The sequence below is a fragment of the Hypanus sabinus genome, chromosome 1 (genome assembly GCF_030144855.1).
Source record: "Hypanus sabinus isolate sHypSab1 chromosome 1, sHypSab1.hap1, whole genome shotgun sequence".
Lineage (NCBI taxonomy): Eukaryota > Metazoa > Chordata > Chondrichthyes > Myliobatiformes > Dasyatidae > Hypanus > Hypanus sabinus.
The window spans coordinates 210,011,182-210,026,266 of NC_082706.1; the positions used below are offsets into that span (position 1 = coordinate 210,011,182).

A 15,085-nucleotide genomic window follows, 5' to 3' on the forward strand; every position below is an offset into this window, starting at 1 on the left:
GGCGGCAGTATCTTTCTCCTCCCCTCCCGTATCCACTCACCTGGCCGTCTTGAAATCCTTCCCCTCTCCCCAGGCGCAAACGCGTGTTCGTGTGCGTCTGAAGGTTGCTCTGAGGCATGGTCACACCACATAGGGAGTACTAGGGGCAATTTTGGCCCAATAAAAGTTATGCTGGCATCAGAAGGTAATAAGTACTTCCTTTTAGAAGAGGGTGATGAATCTGTGGAATTACATATATCAGGATATCTTTATCAACTACAGCTTAGCATTGAATACTATCAGCCCCTCAAAGCTAATCAAAAAATTCCGAGATCTCAGCCTCAGTAACCTCCTTGTGCAACTGGATGATAATTGCGTAAGGAGCAGAAATGGCCATCTGGTCCATCGAGTCTGCTCCATTTAATCATGGCTGATCCTTTTTTTCCTCTCCTCGTCAACTTGTTCCCAGCCTTCTCCCCATAACCTTTGATGCCATGTCCAATCAAGAACCTATCAAGCTCTGCCTTAAATACACTAATGATCAAGCCTCCACAGCTGCAGGTAGTAATAGGTTCCACAGTCTCACCACCCTTGATTTCCTCACTTGCAGACCAACTTCAGACTGGCAACATCTCCAGCAGCACAGGTGCACCACAAGGCTGTGTGCTTAGTTCCTGCTCTACTCACTTTACACTGATTACTGAGGCTAAGCTCAACTCCAATATCATTTTCAAGTTTGCCGAAGACACCATTGTCAAAGGTCGAATCAAAGATGGTGATGAAGGGAGATTGAAAATCTGGATTGAGTGGTGCCATAACTCCAGTCTCTCACTCAGTGTCAGAGGATCAGATGGAGATGGTTCGCAACTTTAAATTCCTAGATGTTATTAATTGCAATTGTGATGACAGAATAGCAGCATTTACAACTTCCTGCAGCTTTTGCTGTGCTGTGCTCCCCCTCCAAAATGACAGTGATGCAACCAGTTAGAATGTTCTCAAGGTACAAATTTGCCAGAGGCTTTGGTGACACAGCAAACAATGCACTGTCCGTTAGAGGAACACAGCAGGTCGAAGGAATCCTCACTCACCGAAGAAATGGATACAGAGATGGAGATATTAAAGCACATGATGTTGAATTTATAATCAATTATAGGTTTAATTAAAAAAATCAGACTGCACATCAATTGTCCATAATGCATTGATTGAGTACAGAGAATCACAGCTAAATCATAACCCTATGATTTCTGCAAAAGTTTTTCTTTTTACAGAAGAATAATTTATTAATATTTCATTTAAAATGTTCCAGTCTAAAAAATGCAAATATAAACAACTTAAAAATGTGAGCAACTCCAGGTCTGGCAGCCTCTATGGTGAAAAAGTTGTCCTGTCCAAGACCGGAAGAAGCTGCAGAAGATCGTGAACCTAGCCCAGCACATCACACAAACCAATCTTCCATCCTTGGGCTCACTTTACACTGCATGCTGTCGGAGCAGTGCTGCCAGGATAATCAAGGACACGACCCACCCAGCCAACACACTTTTTGTCCCTCTTCTCTCTGGGAGAAGGTTCAGGAGGTTGAAGACTCGTACGGCCAGATTTGGGAACAGCTTCTTTCCAACTGTGATAAGACTGCTGAACGGATCCTGACCCGGATCTGGGCCGTACCTTCCAAATATCCGGACCTGACTTGCACTACCTTACTTTCCCTTTTCTATTGTATAATTACTATTTATAATTTACATTTTTATTATAATTACTTTGATTTGTACTTCAGGGAGCGCGAAGCGCAGAATCAAATATCGCTGTGATGATTGTAGGCTCTAGTGTAAATTGTTTGGTGACAATAAACAACCTTATGAAGGGTCTCAGCCCAAAACATTGTTAATAGTTACGTTGCCTGACCTGCTGAGTTCCTCTGGCATTTTGTGAGTTCCTCAGGTTTATTATCACCATCTTTATGACATGCAATAATAAACATAAGAGATTCTGCAGATGCAGGAAATCCAGAGTAACACGCACAAAATGCTGGAGGAATTGAGAAGGTCAGGCAGCATCTATGGAGAGAAATTAACAATGTTTTGGTCCAAAGCCCTTCATCAGTACATAATTTTAAAGTGTGACTTATATTTTGATAGACCACATTCAGAGACAACAAAGAAAATGGAATAGTTATTGCCTGAACAATTTCTCTCTTTGTAATATCAGAAATAAAAGAATATTTTCCAGACAATGTGCATTGTCACTTTGGCATTTTTGTCAGGAAACTCAATTCTAGTTAGTAGCAGCGCTGGTGTGCACCATACTGCTCCTGAGGAGAATTCAGGTGAGAAAGCTACAAAGGTTAAGTACAGAACTTTGATCTGGTTGATTGTCGCATCCACCGCTCTGCAAGGTCAGGGATATATTCCCATGACCAGTTCATGCCACACCCCAGCATAAACTATGTGCATTCACATTGGAGACAAACACCTCTGAAGCTAAATGCTCAATCATTCTGTCTCATTCGAAATTCCCAGGGTATCGCTGAAATCAAAATAAAGGTGAAATAGTCCATGATTACCTCGTGCAGTGTCTCCACTTTCTAAGAAGTTTGTAAAGATTCAGCATGGCATCTAAAACTTCTACAGATGTGAGTGGTTGCATCAGGAGCTGGTACAGAAACACCAATGTCCTTAAATGGAAAGTCATACAAAGAGTTGTGGATATAGCCCAGTCTATCACAGATAAAGCCCAGCCCACCTTTGAGTACATCTACACAGAATGCTGGCATAGGAAGGAACAGGAGCCTCAGGTCCCCTCAACCATCAGGGGATAACTTCACTTCACTTCATTTTCCCCAATCACTGAACTGTTTCCACAACCTATGGACTCTTCAGCTCATCTTCTTGATCTTGCTTATAATAATTGTTTTGCATGTTTTTTCCTGTTGTTTCCTTGAGTTTACTGTGAAAGGCCACAGGAAAATGAATCTCAGCATTGTATAAGGTGACATTTATGAACTTTGATGATAAATTTTTTAGACTTGGAACTTTGACAAAATCCTTGTTAGAACAGAAAGATCTGAACTGTCAGTCTAACTGTCATCACACCGATAGCTGATTGTGTCATCTATGTAAATTCAAAGTAAATTTATTATCAAAGTACATATATGTCACCATATACAACCCCGAGATTCATTTTCTTGCAGGCATTCACAATAAATCCAAAAATCTCAATAGAATTAATGAATGATCACACCCAGCAGGATGGGTAACCAATGTGCAAAATAAACAAACTGTACAAATAAAAGTAATAAATAAGGAATAAATACTGAGAAGACTCCTTGAAAGTGAGTCCACAGGTTGTGGGAGTAAGCTCAGTCTCGGGCTGAGTGAAGTTATCCCAGCAGTCTGATGTTGAGGTGTAATAACTGTTCCTGAACCTGGTGATGTGGGTGCTGAAGCTTCTTCCCGATGGGAACAGCAAGGAGACAGCACTGGCAGTGATGTTCCTGATAACATTAACATCTATTTGCCTACAGATGAGAAAAATCACTCGAAATGCCAACAATTTATATTCGCTCCCAATCAGATCAAATTGAGGAAGCAGTTATCCAATCAGTTCAGTGAGCCTGGAGTCACATGATGGCCAGATTAAATTAGGCTTGGCAGATCACATTCCCTAAAGGACATTAGTCAATCAGAAACTCTAGAGATTCTGCAACTGCTGGAAATCCAGAGAATCTCAGCAACATACACAAAATGCTGGAGGAACTCAGCAGGTCAGGTAGCATCCACGGAAATGAATAAACAGTCAACATTGTGGGCCGATATTGTTAACCAAGAGCTGATGAAGTCCCAGATAGGTCAAATGGTCTGTCTCTGTGCTGTAATGCTCTATGACTCTCTAACACAAAAAGTTCTGCAGATGCTGGAAATCCAGAGTAACGTATGAAAAATGCTGGATGAACTCTGCAGGACAGGCAACGTCTATGGAGAGGATTAGACAGTCTATATCTTGGCCCAAAACATCGACCGCCTATTCTCTATGGTTGCTGTCTGACCCAGGTTCCTCTAGCAGTTTGTAGGTGTTATTCAACCAGACAGGTTTCTAAGACAAGTCAGTAGTTTCACATTATCAAGACCAGCTCTAATTCTGGATTTCTTTAATTGCTTGGGTTTAAATTTCCCTGGATATTTTAACAAGACATGGTCTCACAACTTGTCCATTTTATGACTGTACTGATGTGGTTTTGGTAATTATCCTGACAAAAAGGAGAGTTGTTATCTGTCTGTGGATAAAACATTGGGGACACCTCTTTTTCCCTTATTAGGGAGAGAGAGAGCCTGTGGTATGTCAAATTACTGGGTGAACGAGCAATGTTTGGGGTACTGTAAATCTGTGTCTATACTGATGCTTTGCTGCGCGCTTGAGTGCTCAGTTGGGGGAGTGCCGATGCTTTTTCGCTGGTGGGGGTGAGTGGTCATTTCTTTACTGCTGCTTATTCATGGGTGGGGGAGCTGGGGTGGGCTTTGGGGTTCTATCATTTAACTGTCATTCATTCTTTGGGGCACTGCTCTGTTTTCGTGGATGGTTGCGAAGAAAAAGAATTTCAGGATGTATATTGTTCACATTTCTCTGACATTAAGTGTACCTATTGACACATTAAAATTTCCTTAGTTATGTAATATGCTTAAAATTACATTCAATTGCAAAACAGATCATGGCAGCAAATCTAATCTATTGCACATTTTCGCATTGGCTGGCCCAAGAATACTTTGTTTACAAGTTGAATCTTGCCCCACATATACAAAACACATCGAGTGTGTCAATGGGAACTGGCTTTTTTACCATTTTCAAATCTACAGCCTGTGGAGTCCTTGCTTAGACCACAGTTCCTAAATTTTAGTTGCCTCAAACTTGGAAAAAGTAAGGCTGCATTCATTCACATTTAAAAATCAGACACTTTAAAAGTTATTAATACATATTTTGAAAGGTTTGAGTAGTGCGGGTGTGGAGAGGATGTTTCCAATAGTGGGGGTCTAGAACCAGAGAGCACAGCCTCAGAATAGAGGGACACTCATTTAGAACAGAGATAAGGAGGAATTTCTTTAGCCAGAGGGTGGTGAATATGTGGAATTCATTGGCACAGACAGCTGCGGAGGCAAAGTTATGGGGTATATTTAAAATGGCGGTTCTTAATTAGTCAGAGCATCAAAAGGTTACAAAGAGTAGTCAGGAGAATGGGTTGAGAGGGAGAACAAATAATAAATCTGAAATTCCCAACCTGGGGCCCACGGACCATTTGGTTAATGGTCGGGGTCCTTGGCATTAAAAAGGATGGGAACCCTTGTAATAAATCGATCATGATGGAATGGCAGAGCAGACTTGATGGGTTGAGTGTGCTCTAATTGTGTTCCTTCATCTTATGGTCTTATTTTAAGAAGAAAGTAGGGAAGATGTCGTGAAACCTTCTTTAGTGGTTAAACCTTTGCATTTTTGTGCCATTTAATACAAAAATAAAAACACATAATTTTCCCTTACACTTAAAATTACTGTGCAATCCAAGATGCATACAAATACTTCCTTTTTAAGTTAAAAAAAACATGGTGACAGGACAAGTGCAGAATGTAACTATGTTAATCCAGCAATTTGTCCCCATTTTACTTATTGTCCATTTACTTCTCTCGGGATCATGCCAACACATTTCAAAGATGCACCAAGTGCAGAGATAGCTGAACAGCTAAAATTTTCAAAAATGTAGAGTTTACATCAAATTTCAGTGTAAAATTCTTCTACTACTAACCTGTGTATGTGCATCATCGATCCGTAACAGATTTAGGTGCTGGAAATCTTGAGCAACACACACACACACTCTCACACAAAGTGCTGAAGGAACTCAGCAAGTCAGGCAGCATCTGTGAAGGGGAATAAATAGTCGATGCTTCAGTTTGATGAAGACTCTCGGCTTGAAACATCAACTATTCATTTCCTTTCACAGATGCTGCCTGACTTGCTAAGTTCGTGTGTGTGTGTGTGTGTGTGCGCGCGCGCCTCTGGATATCCTGAATCTGCAGAATCTCTTGTGTTCTTATCAGGATCATCCTATCAGTCTAATCAATGCTTCCTGCCTTTTCGTGCTTTCCTTGTTGGCCAATTGGAAATTGAGCAGGAACGTGTTACAAAATAAAGTATATTTGGTTAATAAAGCATATTTACATCTCAAACTTAAAATTAATAGCTCACTGAGCATGAAGGTTAGTTTGAGGAAGAAATAATATATTTCAACAAATCTTTGCACGTACCAAATATTCATAACTACATTCAATACCAAACTGGCTCTACCTTTTAGGGACAGGCTTCCCAACTAGTAGTAATAGTAGTAGGCATCTGTTAGTCTCATGAGACCATGGATTTGCCCCTTGGAAGGTTTCCAGGGCGCAGGCCTGGGCAGGGTTGTATGGGAGACCCACAGTTGCCCAAGCTGCAAGCCTTCCCCTCTCCACGCCACCGATGTTGTCCAAGGGAAGGGCACCAGGACCCAAGCAGCTTGGCACCGGTGACGTCGCAGAGCAATGTGTTGTTAGGTGCCTTGCTCAAGGACACAATCATGCTGCCTCAGCTGAGTCTCGAACCAGTGACCTTCAGATTACTATTCACTAGGCTACGCGCCAACACTTCCCAACTAACTTGACATTTCCCTATCAAGCCCATTCGTTCCCCTTAATACCCTGCAAATTTCACCCCTTAACCTTCCAGAAGACCACAACCACGGTATTTGTACTTGTGACTTTGGAAGATTAGGTGGTGGGGGTGGTGCTGAGGTATACACTCAGTAGCCATTTTATTAGGTACACCTGTACAGCTTCTCGTTAATGGAAATAACTAACCTGCCAACCGTGTGGCAGCAACTCAATACATAAAAGCATGCAGACATGGTCAAGAGGTTCAGACCAAACAACAGAATGGGGAAGAGATGTGATCCAAGTTGCTTTGACCGTGGAGTGATTCTTGATGCCAGATAGGGAGATTTTAGTATCTCAGAAACTGCTGATCTCCTGGGAACTTCACACACGACAGCCTCTAGAGCAGGGGTCCCAATCCTTTTCATGCCATGGACTCCTACCAGTAACTATGAACAACAGACTAGGAGCCCCTGTTCTTGGGTTTACAGAGGATGGTGCGAAAACAAAACCAAGATGCAGTTCTGTGGGTGAAAATGCCTTCTTAATGAGAGAGGTCGGAGGAGAATGGCCAGACTGGTTCTGTGGGTGAAATCACCTCGTTAACAAGAGAGGTCGGAGGAGAATGGACAGACTGGTTCTGTGGGGGAAAACACCTTGTTAATGAGAGAGGTCGGAGGAGAATGGCCAGACTGGTTCTGTGGGTGAAAACACCTCGTTAATGAGAGAGGTCGGAGGAGAATGGCCAGACTGGTTCTGTGGGGGAAATCACCTTGTTGATGAGAGAGGTCAGAGGAGAATGGCCAGACTGGTTCTGTGGGGGAAAACACCTTGTTAATGAGAGAGGTCAGAGGAGAATGGACAGACTGGTTCTGTGGGTGAAAACACCTTGTTAATGAGAGAGGTCGGAGGAGAATGACCAGACTGGTTCTGTGGGTGAAAACACCTTGTTAATGGGAGAGGTCAGAGGAGAATGACCAGACTGGTTCTGTGGGTGAAAACACCTTGTTAATGAGAGAGGTCAGAGGAGAATGGCCAGACTGGTTCTGTGGGTGAAAACACCTCGTTAATGAGAGAGGTCGGAGGAGAATGGACAGACTGGTTCTGTGGGGGAAATCACCTTGTTAATGGGAGAGGTCAGAGGAGAATGGCCAGACTGGTTCTGTGGGTGAAAACACCTCGTTAACGGGAGAGGTCAGAGGAGAGTGGTCAGACTGGTTCAAGCTGACAGGAAGGTGACTGTAACTCAAATAACCACGGAGAAGAGCATCTCTGGATACACAACACGTTGAACCTTGAAGTGGACAGGCTACAGTAACAGAAGATCACTCTGTGTTCCACACCTATCAAAATGGCCATTGAGTGTAGATGTAAGCACAAATAACAATACTTCAATAAGACAATATGATGCATGAACATCTTGAAAATTTTGCACAAGTGGGTTTCACTGCATGTGAATTAATATATTCTCAGCTATGTAAACTTCATTACACTTACACAGCGGTACACTTTGCATTCACAGTGCTATATTTCCTGAGGGCAGATGTCCAGACGACCATTGACAGAAGGTGCAATCTAGAAGAAACTCTTCAACTTCTCCCAAGTTTCAATAAAAAGTTCAGCCGCTTTGGCAAGAAGTACAACAAGGCAGCAAAAACCATTGTCATGGTTGTGCAAAAGTTGTTAAAAATTTATATTTTCTGAAATCCTGTTGTCCTCCTCATAGGATGTATCACTCTGTTTTAATGGGATAATTTCTGGAATCTCGGCACAAGTTAATCCATTAGAGTCCTTTAGTCTTTGATACGAATACTTGTCATGGAATCCAGAGCAAACATTTCTTTGGCAAACCAGGAAAAGATTTCCTGCTACACTCAGTAACAGCAAGACGAAAAGGGTGATTGATACAATCAGCCAAGTTTTCCTATTCGAGATAGAAAGAGACAACATGGTTTCCATTACTATACTTTGTTCGTTATTATTTCTATATTGTAAAGCAGAACAAGCAATTTTAAAATGCAAAATTTTCAAACCAATCTTTCAGATGTGTTTTCAAACAGCAAAGGACAAAACTATTCTTATGCTATGTGACCCCTACCGTTAACCGAGGGGTCTGTGGACCCCAGGACGGGAACCCCTGCTCATCTGTTACAGTTTTCATTACAAAGAGGACCATTTCAACTCTTGAGCTCATCTCTGCTGCTACATTTGATCTAAGTAGCTCATGATTTCCCTATAGTTTAACGATGACTCACTCACTCTGCAGTAAGAACATGGCATTCATAGTAGCAGAATTGAGTCATTTGACCCATTGAGCCTGCCCAATCATGGCTGATTTATTATGCCTCTCAGCCCCATTCTCCTGCATTTTCTCCAGAATCTTTAACACCCTAACTAACCAAGAATCCATCAACCTCCACTTTAACTACACCCAATAACTCGGCCTCCACAACTGTCTGTGGCAAAGAATTCCACAGGTTCACTACCCTCAGGCTAAAGAAATTCAATTTTTCCATTTAGAACAGAGATGAGGAATTTCTTTAGCCAGAGGTTGAAAGACCTGGTCAAGTGGACAGTATTTAAATTTTGGACTTGGGTAAGTGTGGTGTCTAAGCAGCAGATTCTGTGAAGGCCTCAGATACCATTAACCAGGGGTTCCATGGGTCCCAGGCTGGGAACTCCTGAACTAAGGGAGGAATTGATCCAACTTCAAAACTACACACTTCACCCACTTAAAAAGATGAGAATATTGAGAGTTAAAAAGACAATGAATGTATTAATGTGGTGAGATACATGAAGTTATGGTAAATGTCAATCAACAATTGCACATAGACAGAAAAATGACTTATACAAACCCTTTGAATAAATGTGAATCTTCTTCAAAGCCATGTTGGTATTTCCAGAGTTTAGACGACTGTGAAGCTAGACACTGATGCACTGTAACATACAGGAAAAAGATAACTTGAATATTTAGGCTGGTTTTTCAAAGGGTCCAAATCATAGACACAAAACACTGCAAATGCTTCCACACATTCAGATGAAATATATTCACTATTGTAAAGTTCTGTTGGATATTTTAAGAAACTGAAATATGTCACCAATGGTTCAATTCAATACCAGATAATCTATAATAAACCACCTGAAATTCTTACTCTCTGTAGACATCCTCCAAATAGAAAAAACACCAAAGAATGAATGTCAGAATCATCAGAACCCCAAAGCCTCCCCCGCATAAGCAGCAGCAAAAACCCTGACTCTCCCTCCCCACTTACTCCAGCAACAGCACTGACACACTGCAAGCAACAGCAAAGGCCCCAAAGAGACTTTCATCTAGAGTACATCAAAATCTACAATCCATTCCAACACTTCAGTATCTCCGACTGTGTCTCTCTCTCACTCTCTCTCTCTCACTCCGAGAGAGAGAGAAATTGAGCTGAAACAAGGGAGCAGGACACCAGCAGCTCTCTGCTTCGATGCTACAATCCTTCGCATTGTATAGGAGCAGAATTAAGTACTTTGGTCCATCGAGTTTGTTCTGTCATTCCATCACGGTTGATTCATTATCTCTTAACAACACCATCTCCTGCCTTCTCTCTGTAACCTTTGATGCCCTGATTAATCAAGAACCTATCAACTTCCATATTAAATATACTCAATGACCTGGTCTTCACAGCTGTCTGTGGCAACAAATTCCACAGATTCATCACCCTCTGGATAAAGAAATTCCTCCTCATCTCTGTTCCAAAGCAACATCTTTCTGGTTCTAGACTCCTATTCCATCAGAAACATCTTCTCCATGTCCACTTTATCTAGGTCCTCCAATATTTGATAGGTTTCAATGAGCTCCCCCTCATTCTTCTAAATTCCAGCGAATACAGGTCCAGAATCACCAACAGCTCCTCATATGTTAACCCTTTCATTCCTGTAATCATTCTCATCAACCTTCACTGGACCCTTTCCAAAGCCAGCTCTCAAAATCCAGCACATCCTTTCTTAGATAAGGTGTGCAAAACTCTTCACACCAATTAAAGTGTGTCTGACTAGTGTCTTAGAAAGCCTCAGCATTACATCCTTGCTTTTATATTTTAGTCCTCTCAAAATGAATGCTAATATTGCATTTGCCTTCCTCACCACAGACTCAACCTGCAAGTTAACTTTTATGGAATCCCAAGTCTCTTTGCACTTTGGATTGCTCAATTTTCTCCCCATTTAGAAAATAATCTACGTCTTTATTCCTTCTACCAAAGTGCATGAACACACACTTAACTAAACTGTATTCCGTCTGCCCATTCTCGCAATCTGTCTGTCCTTCTGCGGCCTCTTTACTTCCTTAAAACTCCCTGCCCCTCCACCCATCTTCATATCGTCTGCAAACTTTGCAAAAACGCCATCAATTACATCATCTAAATCATAGAATATAGAATAGTACAGCACAATACAGGCCCTTCGGCCCACAATGTTGTGCTGACCCTCCATATACCTGTCTAGTAGTCTTAAATTTCACTAGTGTATCTGCCTCCACCACTGACTCAGGCAATGCATTTGACACACCAACCACTCTCTGAGTGAAAAACCTTCCTCTAATATCCCCCTTGAACTTCCCTCCCCTTACCTTAAAGCCATGTCCTCTTGTACTGAGCAGTGGTGCCCTGGGGAAGAGGCACTGGCTGTCCACTCTGTCTATTCCTCTTAATATCTTCTATACCTCTATCATGTCTCCTCTCATCCTCCTTCTCTCCAGAGAGTAAAGGCCTAGCTCCCTTAATCTCTGATCATAATGCACACTCTCTAAACCAGGCAGCATCCTGGTAAATCTCCTCTGTACCCTTTCCAATGCTTCCACATCCTTCCTATAGTGAGGCGACCAGAACTGGACACAGTACTCCAAGTGTGGCCCAACCAGAGTTTTATAGAGCTGCATCATTACCCCACGACTCTTAAACTCTATTCCTCAACTTATGAAAGCTAACATTCCGTAAGCTTTCCTAACTACCCTATCTACCTGTGAGGCAACTTATAGGGATCTGTGGACATGTAACCCCAGATCCCTCTGCTCCTCCACACTACCAAGTATCCTGCCATTTACTTTGTACTCTGCCTTGGAGTTTGTCCTTCCAAAGTGTACCACTTCACACTTCTCTGGGTTGAACTCCATCTGCCACTTCTCAGCCCACTTCTGCATCCTATCAATGTCTCTCTGCAATTTTTGACAATCCCCAACACCATCCACAACACCACCAACCTTTGTGTCGTCTGCAAATTTGCCAACCCTCCCTTCTACCCCCATATCCAGGTCGTTAATAAAAATCACGAAAAGTAGAGGTCCCAGAACTGATCCTTGTGGGACACCACTAGTCACAACCCTCCAATCTGAATGTACTCCCTCCACCACAACCCTCTGCCTTCTGCAGGCAAACCAATTCTGAATCCACCTGGCCAAACTTCCCTGGATCCCATGCCTTCTGACTTTCTAAATAAGCCTACCATGTGGAACCTTGTCAAATGCCTTACAAAATCCATGTAGATCACATCCACTGCACTACCCTCATCTATATGCCTGGTCACCTCCTCAGGCTTGTTAGATACGATCTGCCCTTCACAAAGAACTCTATCAGACTTGTTAGGCATGATCTGCCCTTCACAAAGCCATGCTGACTGTTCCTGATCAGACCATGATTCTCTAAATGCCCATAGATCCTATCTCGAAGAATCTTTTCCAATAGCTTTCCCACCACAGACGTAAGGCTCACTGGTCTATAATTACCCGGACCATCCCTACTACCTTTTTTGAACAAGGGGACAACTTTCACCTCCTTCCAATCCTCCGGTACCATTCCTGTGGACAACGAGGACATAAAGATCCTAGCCAGAGGCTCAGCAATCTCTTACCTTGCCTCGTGGAGCAGCCTGGGGAATATTCCGTCAGGCCCCAGGGACTTATCTGTCCTAATGTATTTTAACATCTCCAACACCTCCTCTCCCTTAATATCAACATGCTCCAGAACATCAACCTCACTCATTGTCCTTACTGTCATCAAGTTCCCTCTCAGTGGTGAATACCGAAGAGAAGTATTCATTGAGGACCTCACTCACTTCCACAGTCTCCAGGCACATCTTCCCACTTTTATCTCTAATCGGTCCTACCTTCACTCCTGTCATCCTTTTGTTCTTCACATAATTGAAGAACGCCTTGGGGTTTTCCTTTACCCTACTCCCCAAGGCCTTCTCATGCCCCCTTCTTGCTCTTCTCAGCCCCTTCTTAAGCTCCTTTCTTGCTACCCTATATTCCTCAATAGACCCATCTGATCCTTGCTTCCTAAACCTCATGTATGCTGCCTTCTTTCACCTCACTTGTCACCCATGGTTCCTTCACCCTACCATTCTTCATCTTCCTCACTGGGACAAATTTACCCCTAACATCCTGCAAGAGATCCCTAAACACTGACCACATGTCCATAGTACATTTCCCTGCAAAAACATCAACCCAATTCACACCTGCAAGTTCTAGCCTTATAGCCTCATAATTTGTCCTTCCCCAATTAGAAATTTTCCTGTCCTCTCACTGGCTGCTTTGACATATAGCGTCAAAAGAATTGGTCCCAACACAGACCCCTGTGGCACACCAACCAACTGCCAGAACCTTTCTTGCCTCACATGCAGCACCTTGTCAAAAGTCTTCTGAAAACAACACCCACTGAGGAAACAACAAACAGGATAGAGAAAGGAGAATCAAAGAACTCCGACAGATCGACCAGGCAAGACTTCCCCTTCAGGAAACCATGCTGACTACGGTCTAAACACATACAAAAGAAAATCTGCAGATGCTGGAAATTCAGAGCAACACACACAAAATGCTGGAGGAACTCAGCAGGTCAGGAAGCATCTATGCAAGAGTACTGTTGACTTTTTGGGATGAAACGTCGACTGTACTCTTTCCCATAGATGCTGCCTGGCCTGCTGAGTTCCTCCAGCATTTTGCGTGTGTTGCTCTGACTATGGCCTATTTTATCATGAGCCTCCAAGAATTCTGAAATCACATCCTTAACGATCGACACCAACATCTTCCCAACCTGAAGTGAGGCTAACTGGCTTTTAATTTCCTTGCTTCTGATTCCCTTCCCTTCTTAAAGATTGGAGTGACATTTATAATTTCCCAGTTGTCCAGAACCATTCCAGAATCTAGTGATCATTATTAATACCTCCACAATTTCCTGCACGCTATGTGCATCACACCCTCTTTATTACTGAGCTAACACGACAGAACCTCCTATCTAAACCCGTTGTCGGATCACTGATACTGCCTCTAGATAATGCAAAATAGGATATTAAAAATGTGGCTTTGCAAACATTATTTAAATGAAAGCAAATTGTCTTTGCGAAGGTTATCTAAATCCAAACAACAGCAGGATCAGTTAAGGGACAAATGTTCTGGTGATACACTACAGCAATGCTGATCGGAGTAACACTGTATGGACTACCTCTGTACAAGTCGTCACTGAAGTCAGAATCATGGGTGGCATTACAGCTACCAGTCACTGGATGGCAGGGGCACATACTTGGGCAGTGGCAGGACTGCTGGCAATTTAGTCCGTACCACCCTCGGGGGCATTCTGCAAGAAACAAAACAGAATAGTTTAGATTATGTCAAAGTATTTACTTACAAAATCATTTTCCCACTTCTCTATACTGAAAATTACCTGTTAGTAAAGTTTACTATTGTAATAATGAAAACATAGAAAATTACAGCACAGCATTGGCTCTTTGGCCCAGGAGCTATGCTAACCTTTTAACCTACTCTACGATTAATCTACCCCTTCCTTCCTACTAATCTACCCCTTCCATTTCTCTATCATCTATGTACTTATCCAAGAGTTTCTTAAATGTCCCTAATGTATTTGTCTCTACCAACCCTGGCAGGCTGCTCCACACACCCACACGTGTGTAATTAGAACACAAAACACTAAGCACAGTACAGGCCCTTCTGCCAATCATATTGTGCTGACCTTTTAATCTACTCCGAGATCAACCTAACCCTTCTCTCCCACAAAGCCCTCCACTTCCCTATCACCCATGTGCCTATCTAAGAGTGGCTTAAATGTCCCTAATGTATCTGCCTCTACTCCTAGTAAAAACCTAGCTCTGGCATCCTCCCGATACATTCTTTCAATGTCCTTAAAATTGGCCATTTGTGCCCTGGGATAAAGTCTCTGTCTGCCCACTTGATCTGTGCCTATCATCTCATACACCTCGATCAAGTCATCTCTGATCCTCTTCTTGTCGTGGTTTCTCGTGCCCCACAAACGACCAGGAGACGCAGAAGATTCTTCAAGAAGGGTTAAACTTTAATTTGCAAATCAAAGCTGAGACAGTCATTGAGCTAGTTGCCGATTGCCCACCGATCCTTGTACATAGCACTTTTTATAGCAATCTCCTGATTTAGTTGC

At 42.6% G+C, this 15,085-nt stretch overlaps 1 protein-coding gene across 1 annotated transcript in view; it reads right to left on the minus strand.

The window, feature by feature from the left end:
- Positions 1 to 5,988: 5,988 nt before the first annotated feature.
- nagpa (N-acetylglucosamine-1-phosphodiester alpha-N-acetylglucosaminidase) overlaps positions 5,989 to 15,085 on the minus strand; it is an 81,878-nt gene continuing 72,781 nt past the window's right edge. Inside the window, exons 9-11 of the mRNA XM_059985120.1 lie at positions 14,120 to 14,251; positions 9,497 to 9,578; positions 5,989 to 8,565 (exon numbers count right to left, since the gene is read on the minus strand). Of these exons, the coding sequence (XP_059841103.1) occupies positions 8,325 to 8,565; positions 9,497 to 9,578; positions 14,120 to 14,251 (455 nt within the window). The 3' untranslated portion in view covers positions 5,989 to 8,324. The remainder of the gene's footprint in view (positions 8,566 to 9,496; positions 9,579 to 14,119; positions 14,252 to 15,085) is intronic.